Raw genomic sequence first — 11165 nt, forward strand, 5'->3', positions numbered from 1 at the left:
TGTTATCAAAGCTGGTAAAGGTGCAGCAAGTTTTAATGACTTATATATATATACTGCAGGGTAGCTTGTGAATTTACTCGAGGTGTAACTTAAGTATGATTTAAGTGTTGATTATATTTCACACCATTAATCACCATTAATCAAAATCTGTAAAGTAACTAAAGGTATTAAATGAATTTAGTGGAGGAAAAGTACAAAGTAGCATAACATTGAAATACTCAAGTACAAGTATCTCCAAACTGTACTTAAGTACAGTGAGTAAATGTACTTGGATACTTTCCAACTCTGTTTTTCAATGAGTAAGCACATATGAATGAGTTGCATTTTGCACATGTTATTGAGACCGTTAAATGATAAATATAACATATCACATTATTTTACTACGGTTTTTACTTTTTTTTATACATTATTTTCGTTTGTTTTCATTGATGCAAAACAACAAATCAGCGTAAAACCACATAAAATACATACCAAACGTTGCTAAATTATGACACATATTTAATAAGAGAAGTCTGTTTTAGCTTTGTGAAACTGCACCTTTCACACAATGAGAAGGTATTAGAAATATGTCCACCATAAATCAACATGTATATTTAAAAATAATAATAATCACCACTTTTGGAGATGCATGCTCTTATTGGTATTTATTGAAATGGGTGACAATGCTGTTGCCATGGGCATTCATCTAATTAGACATATATTATTTCTAACAATCCTGTTAAGATACTCTTTTTACAGGATTGTCTATGTTTCTTTATTTTACATATGAGGAACTTGTCAGACAGCATGCAAAGCACAAAAAAACAAATACTGTATATAAATCATGCAAAATGTATGAGCAGCTGAGCTCGATACTGAAGGAAGCTATTAAAAGATTAGGCCAGCTAATGTTGTCACTTTTGCCAGTGCAGTAGTCTGAATCAAAAAGACATTCATCAACAACTGAAGTATATGAAATATAAATGTTTGTTGGATATATGTTGTGTGATATACTTTCAGAAGTTTCTCCAATTGTATTTGTAATTCAGAATCTAAAAGGAACACCCATTGCTTTGCCCCAAATGAGACTTACCCAAATATTTCCCACATGGTGTCCTGTAGTATTTAGACATTTGAATGTGGCTGTTGGTAATTCTGTTGCTTATTAACAGTAAAATGTATGTACATATTGCATAATATCTTGGAACCTCATGTTTCGTTCATATATCTTTAAACATTTAATATACTTTTGGGGATAGATTTGATTACAAAGCTACATTCTTCAAATGCAATGCGGGATGCTTTCTCTTTAAGAAAAGCTTAATATGGAAGTAATCAACAATAATAATCTGTCAACCAATGATGTAAATAGAGTGTTGTTCCTTTCACTTATTCATTCATTGTCTAATATCACAGACTTGTATGGAATGCGACAATACATTTGTGGAAAGTTGTTGCTCAAACACTTTTCAGTCGTCATGTCACCACCATCTTAGAGACACATAAAAACAGCTGTATAAATATAACTCTCTCCGGCTCCCAGGCTGTTCCGGGCATGTGTTAGCTGATGAATCCAGAGCATGTAGGCCGGGCCGCCTCAGCGCTGACACAGTTTGTGATCCCCTGTGGGGGTATGACAGAGTCTTAGATAGAGTTTCCCCTGTGCCTCCAGTGTTATTAATACACATAAAGTGTGCCTCTGTTTTGCAAGAGACAGACACAGTGAAGAGCTGCACTAAAAGAAAAGTGTTTTCAAAGCTGTCCGGACTGTAATCTCCAAATAAAGTAAGTAGAAATATAAATTAATATGAATTATTGCCGAACGGTAGAAGGTATAGGTTAAGACAATGAAGGTATTTAATGTAAGGCTCCCTTGATTGTTCGATCATGATTAAATTAACATGTAATTATTCAAAATAGCCTCAAAGGAATTAGAGGGGATTTCAAAACAAAAATCTAATCAATTAGTGTGGTGGGTTATTTGATTAATGGTCATTCAGTCCTTCTCCTTTCTTCAGCTTATCTCTTGGATGGCCATGGACCAGCAAACATCAACAGAAAATGTGGAAAACATGTCATCCTACGAGGACTCACACACAGGGCTTGTAAGGGATGAGATTTGCAGCCATGCTGACTCTGAAACGGAGACGGTCATGGAGGACTTGGGGCATCTTTTCGACCACTGCATCCAGCAAGTGTCCCACATGGAGGTGCAGCGGAACGAGCTGATACAGGAGCTGCTCCGGCTGCAGGAGCCCATGCTGCGAGTGGTGGGGCATTTGAGAGAGAAGCTGGTGGAGACGCAGAGGATGCTCACCCTGGCTCAGCTGGATTATGTGGCTGTTTATGAGGAGGTGACGGAGGTGAAGAGGAACCTTTTTGTCACAGCCAGAGACTGCATCCAGAGCCAGGTGACGCTGGCTGAACAACAGTACCAGGTGGCTCAGTCTGCTGTAACACAGGTAGGAACAAAGGGAGGATGCAGGTTATTGCAGATACTTGAGGTCTGCTTTTTTATTTTAGATCATTAAACAGTTTTCTTTAGATTATGTGAGTGATCCTTTTTATTTGTTTTAGCTTTTAATGGAACACAAACATGAGGTGTCTTTTATTTTAGATTACAAATAAACAAAAGGCATTTCAGTGAAATACACATTTTACACCAATCCCAAATGTCCTCAATTAAATCCTAAAGCTTCATCTTTCCATAACAAAGATTTTATAAATAAAATAATACCAATTCTCTCTGGCCTCAGTCATATCCTTGTACTTTTCTAGCATCTACTCTCAGTGTTTGAAATACGTTTTAATGTTTGTGGGGGTTGAAGTAGAATCACTATAAAAACTACTTTCAGTCCCAAATATAGTCAAGAGGTGTTCTATTTTAAATATGTTATCCACTTGATGAATTGTGGACAAGTGGCTGATTAACACTAAAACCACCACTAAGTTACTATGTGCAACAACTATGACTCCAATTCATCCATAGGACGAGCTCAAGGCCCACATCCAGAGTCTGACCCAGGAGTTGTCCCAGCTGCAGGAGGCCCAGCAGAACCAGCTGAACACCCTGAGGGACCAGGCCTCCAGGCCCCGCAGGCCCAGGGCCATGAGCGACGCCAGCCAGTGCCGGCAGGCTTCTGTCCGGCTGCAGCGGCGGCTCAGCGGCAGCATGAAGACGCTGGAGAGCTGGTACGAGCCGCGGCTCACAGCCCTGCTCAAGAGAAGGCAGTTTGGGGAGGAAGCCTTGAGAAGGAGCAGGGAGCAGGCTACGGATCTGAGGGCCAGCCTGGGGCCCCTGAGAGACGACATACAGAGACTGGAGATGCAGAGAGCCAGTCTGATGCAGAGGGTCACTCTGATGGAGCAGGATAGGGAGGAGAGTGTCACACAACACAAGGTACTCAAGTAAGGTGGGATTTAAATGTATGAAGGATGCTTGGTAGAAGTAAACAAACAGAGGATTCTCCATGTTGCAGGAGACTGTGGAGAAACTACAAGAGACTCTGAGAGAACTACAAATGGAGGTTGAGGTTCAAAGAAAATCTAAGAAAAATGTGGAGGATCATAATGATGGCCTTTCAAAAGAACTGATATTCCTGAGGTATGTTTACTATAAGCTTTTCACTGATTTATTTACGTTGAATTTTTAAAACGACTGACAAATGCTTTGTTTTACAGAGGGTGTGATGAACCCAATGAAATTACTGCAAAGGAGGCTCCCTAAATTCCTTTTTCCAGGAGATATTCTTAAAATGATTGTGTACACCATTCCACACTACAATATAGCATTTTATTTAATATGAAATATATATAAATAACTATTATAATAAATGGGATTTATATAGCGCTTTTCTAGACCCAAATTATGCAGCATAATTCCACCTTGGAAGCCTATATTTGTTTCTACAGACTTAGAATTACCTACCCACCATCTGGCATAGTGTACCAAGAAACAAAGCAAACTGATTTAATGTAAATATTTTTATTATGAATATACTTAAGTACACAAGAGATCAGATGCAACACAGAAAAACAAAGAAATAACAAACAAGTTACACACACACAATCTAAAAAATGTATTCTATGTATACCAAGCTAAAACCTATAGTATGTACAATTGTAATTAACAATGGATCTTCGTAGAATCTTTTTTCAGCACAACGAATCCGGATGAAAGAAAGGAAACCATCGAAAAGCAAGCCTGAATGTTGAACACAGGTGTGATGGTGTCATCGCGAGCCAAAAGTGAAGCACCGGGATATTAAAAAACCAAAAATATCTGACAAATACAGACTTACTTTACATACCTCAAGAAGAGATGACAATGCACTTTAAACACTTTTCAAAAACACAGCTCCCAAGAAAAAGGATTTTGAGAAAAATGCATATGCACCCAGCACTGGAAAATAGATGCAAAACGCAGGTGAAATGAAGAGGTGTGGAGAGAATCACGCCTGGACTTCTGATTCTGCGGCGCCTTCTGGGTCCTCATCGTTGTAGATATTTTCAGCCTGTCGAAGAAAGTGTATTCACTGTAACTGGTATTCAATGTTAATAAATTCCCTTCAGAATAATATCCATGCTGTTTCTGATATTTACTGGTCTTTATTAACCCACATCTGTTGATTTACTTCGCCCAAGCTCTTACCATTTGCCAGACTTGCATGATGTTGTCCTCTGATACAGAGCAGATGACCCACGGCTCGTTGGGGTTCCAAGAAAAGTCTGAGATCTTCGCCGTGTGTCCGCCGTGGATGAACTAAAGAGAAACAGAGCAGCATGGGTCAATACAGCATTCTTATCCTCTTAAAAACACATGCAGTAGTTGTTTTTGTCAGTACTGACCAGCAGTTCAGGGGGGCCGTCCTCAGCGTCCTCTGGTGACTGCTCCTCTCCGATCTTACTGAGGTCCCACACATTGAGCCTCCTGTCGGTGCCGCTGGAGGCCAGGATGGTTTCGTTATGAGGAGACCACTGAACCTGTTGGGTAGAGATGGGACACGTGTTACATTTCTGATACAAAAAAACGAACACTAAGAAAAAGCCCCAATCAACAAGGTTTAAACTGATTTGTGTCCACAATGTAACCCTCCAAGGTCAATGCTTAACCTTGACCCAAGATTCTTACAAATCTAAAGATTGACCTTAAACTGGTCAAACAGTATTCCTGTTATAATGGCTTCTCTGACTCAAATCAGATGGAAAACAGCTATAGCTTGTTGGATGTCATATGGTCAGATGCAGAAGTGGGACGGAAAGCCAGATATTGTAGCCACAGTCCAAAATGGTTAATGATTGTAGAGATATCTGCCCTCTCTCAAATATAATGGAACTAGGTAGGCATTTGGCTTATTTATGTGCTTTGAGCACCACAAAGACGCATTCTAGCTTTATAATATTCAAGGGATGACAGACATCTCTACAGCCACGTCTTTCTTATAGTGAATGTACCACACATTTTTTTTTAGATTGAAACATAACTCAGAATGTACAACAAACTATTTCAGATGAATTTACATAAACGCATGTTCACTTCTTACCTGGAAGATCTCGTCCTTGTGAGACTCAAACGAGTGCAGCTTCAGCTTCAAGTTCCTCAGGTCCCACAGCGCCACGGTCTAAAAACACAAGAACTGAGTTTGAAACGATTTAACTCATACTAAATGAGGACAGATCCTTCTTCACTGAACAGAAACATACTATGAAACAGCTCTACAGAGAAAGATGTGGACCCACCTTATCTGCAGAGCCAGAGGCCAGGATGAACTCGCTGTACGGGTTGAAGGATAAGCAGTTGACCTCAGCAGTGTGGGCATCTACTGCATGGCTGGGCTTGGAGGTGTTGTTGGACCGTGTGTCCCAGCTGTGCAAAAACAGAAACAAATATATAGTAACCTTTTTTTCCCCAAGCCATCACAGTAGTTAATGGATTTTGTTACCAACTAAGGGCTGCTCACATCATGAGTTTCATGTCATCGGCCACAGATCCAAAGAGAGACTCGTGCAGCAGGTGCCAGGAAACATCCTCGACCACGGCCGTGTGGCCTGTGAAGATGGTCTTGGCATCCACTACCTTTCCCTCTTTGGGCACTGTGCTGATGTCCCAAAGGCAGATTGTCTGTAAGAGAGAGCAAATATGATTGACAAAATGATTTTGAGAGAAGGACAGTATGTGGGCTGACACAACAGAAAGACCAGTTAGGTGAAACAGTAACAGGTTAATAATTCATAATTATGTTAATAAGGACATACAATTTACATGCACGAAATAATCAGTTTTTAACTATTTTTTCTGAAAATGACGTATTGCCTACTACGCTTTCAACGTGGTAATTGAAAGTATTTCCTAAATTATGCCGTTTACATGAAACCAAGCAAAATCAGAAAAATTAAATCATGGAAAATTGGAACAATTGTATGTGTCCAAAGAATGTTATCATATTGGCATTTCCCACATGTCTTCATCAAAAAAGGCCTATTTTGGAATAACCAAAGGGAATATGCCGTTTCCATGACCAGTATCAAATTCGGATTAATGGTGAAACATTATTTAGCATGTACACATACTAAATGATGATTAAAAATGTTAATTGAGCTTCTAAAAAACAAGCGATTTTAGCTCAAAAGAAAAAATCACAACTAGACAGAAGCATTTCAGCCATTTTATGAAAGGTTACTTACATGATCATCAGAGGCACTGAGGAGGCAGCCACTAAGGTTTGGGTTCCAGGAGAGACCATAGCCCTCCTTCTGGTGGCCTCGCAACCGCAGATCTGGGGTGCACTCTCCAGAAGGGTCTACAGTATTCATAAATAAAAGCCAATGTTACAAAATGTGTGCAAAAAGAACGCTTAATGTCAAAAATGTGTTTTGGCTGTGCTCCTACCAGGTTTAGAGGGGTGCTTTGTATAGTCAAAGACCAGCACGTCGCTGGTGGGGGTCTTAGTGGCGATGATGCAAGGGTTCTGAGGCATGTAGCGGGCTCTGTTCACCTCCCCCTCATGGTTTATCTTGATCTCAATCTCTATCTTCCCACTGACAGATCCAAAACCTCCAAACTCTGAAATAGAGGGACAACAGTTATGATTGTTGTAAATGAACAGGTTGTGTACAATTATTTTCTACCGAGTATGCTCCATGAAAATTATGTCTTAAGCATTTTATCAACTAAAATGTTATTTCAAACAAAAATATCAGAAGCAATTAAAATTTCCACAAGATGTAAATTGGAAACTATTTCATGATATAGAATTACAATGTTAATATTAAAGTAATGCAATGGTTTAGGAGAAAGTAAATTAGTTTCATCTATGTAATTTGGAAGTTTAAATAACCAGTGGACATAATTGTACATTTCATTACCATTTTACATAGTTAACCCATCAATCCATTCTTTGTATTCATTGAACAGCTGGGCACTCTGTATAATATAGTCTGGTGTTTAACACAACACAGCTTTCCATGCACACATTATCGCTCACCTCCTTTCTCGCTGTCATAGTGTGAGGCATCAAACTGTGCGTCATCATTAGGAAGCTGAACACTAGCAATGACAAGGTGATTCTGCTCATCAGACGTGTGTGTTCCCAAAACCAGCCTGTGTACGCTGTAGTCTTTCCCCTCTGGCCTGTGAAGAGGAATTCATTCAATCATATATTCATTCATTTAAACAAGTCACAATTTTGGTGGATATACAGGTGCAGCAGATCTCCTCTCACCTGGTGACATCAGGCAGCCACTGGGCGGTGAGGCTGGGCCACTCCAGGGCGTGTGTCATGACCAGGTCGTAGAGGAAAGGCGTGTTCTTCTTCCATATCTTGTACTCCTCATTGATCACCCTCTCCTCCACGGCATCATCAAATGCACCTGCAAATGCAATATCTTTCAGCATCAGAAAGTCATGTTATAATGATGTCAGACATACAGCATTTAATTATCTTGGACATAATATAGGATACCTTGGTGACATAAAAGTTATACCCGGCTCTGCAAAGTCTTATCCTTTTTAAACGTACAGCACTAAGACTTGTTTTGCTGATAAGATGGCGTTGGCCACTTGGCACACTTTTTTTTTTTTATAGAAATGCAAATCTAAAAATCCTTATAGTTAGATAAATAGAGTCTGAGCAACATGTTTCTTCATGTGCATCAGTACCTTAACCTGCACTCATAAATTAAAGCCCGTACATGGCCAGCCTGTTAGCAGCTAACGTTAGCAAACAGCTAGCAGGCTGATTCGTTTTTAACAATGAAAGGTGATGCAGGCTGGCGCGCCAACAACCACCGGTGCATCCTGACTGCTAGTTTCTATCATTCAACACACACACATGCACATATTTAGTCAGTTAATTCCGAAAAGTGAACAGCCTTACCCTCTTTATCAGCCATTGTGTCGTTGTTTAACCACAAATACTGGCAAGAAAATAGGAAATAGAAAAGATGTGAAAGAGCGCTCTGTAGACAGCACGGAGGCTTGCAATGGCGCCAACTCCGTAGAACACGACTGGCCAATCAGCATCCACCAAACACCGACCGGAAGTCTTACCCGCAACGTATGACGACATCCGGAAAGCCCTCTTCCGATATATGTTTTACTGTCTGTAGTCACATGCAAGATACTGTCACTTGTTTTGGTTATTTTACAAATAGTTGAATACATTTACAGCTACAATGGACGACCGAGAGCTAGACCTGACAGCAGCACAGAAAGCTACCAAGTCAAAATACCCGCCAATCAACAAAAAGTATGAATGTAAGTATGAAGTTATGATACATTATGTAACTAGCTTAGCTCGTGAACCTTACTTCAGTGATAGAAACTCTTCATAAACAGTCTCCAACATGAGCTTACTCTAATAGATGTTATGTATTTATCTCAATTAGGTGACATAAACTATAAATATGTCCAGTTATTTTAGAAGTGCTTTTCCAGGACCATAAGTCCGAGATCACAAAGTTGCAGATGGTATTACTTGGTTTCAGCTATACGCAGTTCCCTGGAGTAGTATGCTGCTGGTGTTCCTCCTTTTTGATAAACGCAGGTGCTTCTTCAAAATAATAGGCCACTGTAAGACTGACATTGTCAGGTTACAGAATATGAAAATCTGACAGAGATAGCACATAGAAATGAAAAATGTTGGTACTCAAAAAAACTAGCATGACGACACACCGACAAGCATTGCCAAAACAAACCAGTGTCTCTGTAGTAGGCAGTTACCTAGAATTGTAATCTTAAAAGCATTAATCAAGATGAGTACAAATTAGAATATATGCCTCTGAGATTTAATGGAGTAGAAGTATAAAGTCGCTTAAAATGGAAAAAAGTGCATATAGATGTACTTGGTTTCATCCGACCACTAATCATGTCACCATGTGTTTTTGTTGTTACAGACCTAGATCATACAGCAGATGTACAGTGAGTGTGTTTTGATATCTTTGTCAAGTGTTTGTCAGATCTTTGTTGGTCTCTCTGTTATTTAGTAGGCATACTTTTATATTTGCTGCTCTCTCTCTCCCAAGAATTCACTCCTGGGGGAACTCTCTAGAGGAAGCGTTTGAGCAGTGCGCCATGGGCATGTTCGGCTACATGACGGATACAGAGACAGTGGAACCGCTGGATACTGTTGATGTGGAATCAGAGGGTGAGGGCACACAGACGGACAATCGCCCTTACTGTTCACTGATCAGTCAGATTCCAGATCACCAAAACTAAACTCTTTCCATACTTGAATCCCTTCTCAAAAGGTCACGACATCGAGTCCCTTCTTTTCCACTTCCTAGATGACTGGTTATATAAGTTTTGTGCAGATCTCTTCTTCATTCCCAGGGTGAGTATGTTATTTATGGGTGATGGACATTTTTTGCAATGAATGCTATTACTAATATGTATTTTGATTGACAGACCATATCTTGTTCATTCATTTCGTTTTTTCCTATTATCCCCTTTTCTCTTGATTATGTGTTACATCTAGGAGGTCAAAGTTCTGCACATTGACAGAATAAACTTCAAGATCCGATCCATTGGGTAAGTTAGTTTACCTCTTCACATTTACACGAAGGGTTACAGCCTAACAAGAATATGTATAATGTTATGAACCAGAAATCTCTCAGTTTTCAGTATTAGTTCACAAGACCCCTCCCATCCCCCTGAGCTTATTTGTAATATGTTTCACTATCTCATCTTTTTCATCTTTTTCATCTATCTTCTATTCAGATGCTCTTTCTAATATGATATTTTTTCTTTTGTTTATTAAAGATGGGGTGAAGAATTTTCTCTGGAAAAACACCCACAGGTAAGAATGGGAAGATCTAAAAATCTGAACATTGAACGTATATATTAAAAGGACAGATGGCTTTACCTTATATTTTCATTCTTATTCATATTAACGACATCAATACAATATTTATGAAACTTAAATAATAAAAGCCAAAATTGCAGTGCATTTCCAGTATTCTAAGTGTGATGTCTGTTTTTTTAATCCAGGGAACAGAGGTGAAAGCAATCACATACTCCGCAATGCAGATCCATGATAAGGAAAAAGCAGATATATTTGCCATCATTGATATCTGACGATATCTCCAAATGCAGACCACGCTCCTGGTACTAAATAACTGAAATATCTACTTGGCCAATTTAAGCGACCTTTTTGTTGATGCACTGATTGTTGACTTGGTTTCTACTTGAAAGGACATATTTACTAAGAGAAGCATTTCAACATTTCTTTTGATACAGGTTCAATGCATACCACTCTCTAGATTTAAGATGAGTGATATGACACTAATCATTTTATAATTTACATTATTTAACAAACCATGAAAATAATAGAACTCTTTACACTTAGTCAACTGAAGAGTGAACTTGATTAAGAAAGATTTATTCATTTTTAAAGACATTTGTAAACCAATTTTTGCTTAAAATGATTGTGCAAATCCTGTCATACCATTTAAATTAATTTTATTGATGCCTTTTTATGCATTGTAAATAAATCAACAGATTTTTTATATTTTTCTGCTGTGGGATTGATTAAATGGTAACTGGTATTAAAAAAAAAAAGTTAAATCTTGCTTTTGAATATTTTGTGGGTGTACTCATTATTCTAAAGGCCTTCAATAAGTCAACATGGATGCATAAGGGATTTCCTTTAGGTGTGTATTGACTTAAGACCAAAGTGCAACCAACTTAT

At 38.8% G+C, this 11165-nt stretch overlaps 3 protein-coding genes across 5 annotated transcripts; 2 read left to right on the forward strand and 1 right to left on the reverse strand.

Annotated features, from left to right (window-relative positions):
* The first annotated feature begins 1147 nt into the window (after window positions 1-1147).
* On the forward strand, window positions 1148-4349 carry LOC307013915 (syncoilin-like). Of its 2 annotated transcripts, none has more exons than XM_079641529.1 (5): window positions 1148-1764; window positions 1980-2441; window positions 2969-3379; window positions 3459-3583; window positions 3661-4349. In XM_079641529.1, exons 2-5 carry the CDS (start codon window positions 2010-2012, stop codon window positions 3704-3706), a joined length of 1014 nt encoding a protein of 337 aa, XP_079497655.1. In that variant the 5' UTR covers window positions 1148-1764; window positions 1980-2009; the 3' UTR covers window positions 3707-4349. The 2 variants fall into 2 exon arrangements, with proteins under 2 accessions (XP_079497655.1, XP_079497654.1); XM_079641528.1 differs by having other exon boundaries at window positions 1150-1764; window positions 1998-2441.
* LOC307013913 (histone-binding protein RBBP4) lies at window positions 3949-8518 on the reverse strand. 2 transcript variants are annotated; one of them, XM_079641525.1, is made up of 11 exons: window positions 8355-8518; window positions 7701-7848; window positions 7464-7609; window positions 6869-7042; window positions 6664-6779; window positions 5940-6100; window positions 5719-5845; window positions 5523-5600; window positions 4828-4962; window positions 4631-4741; window positions 3949-4493 (listed from the first exon to the last, which is right to left on the reverse strand). In XM_079641525.1, exons 1-11 carry the CDS (start codon window positions 8368-8370, stop codon window positions 4431-4433), a joined length of 1275 nt encoding a protein of 424 aa, XP_079497651.1. In that variant the 5' UTR covers window positions 8371-8518; the 3' UTR covers window positions 3949-4430. The 2 variants fall into 2 exon arrangements, with proteins under 2 accessions (XP_079497651.1, XP_079497650.1); XM_079641524.1 differs by having other exon boundaries at window positions 7701-7863.
* Window positions 8519-8528: 10 nt separating this feature from the next.
* zbtb8os (zinc finger and BTB domain containing 8 opposite strand) lies at window positions 8529-11041 on the forward strand. Its single transcript, XM_079641533.1, has 7 exons — window positions 8529-8734; window positions 9373-9397; window positions 9502-9623; window positions 9727-9809; window positions 9954-10006; window positions 10238-10274; window positions 10466-11041. Exons 1-7 carry the CDS (start codon window positions 8653-8655, stop codon window positions 10550-10552), a joined length of 489 nt encoding a protein of 162 aa, XP_079497659.1. The 5' UTR covers window positions 8529-8652; the 3' UTR covers window positions 10553-11041.
* The last annotated feature ends 124 nt before the right edge of the window (window positions 11042-11165 follow it).

This window comes from Notothenia rossii (genome assembly GCF_949606895.1).
Source record: "Notothenia rossii genome assembly, chromosome: 7".
Classification (NCBI taxonomy): Eukaryota; Metazoa; Chordata; class Actinopteri; order Perciformes; family Nototheniidae; genus Notothenia; species Notothenia rossii.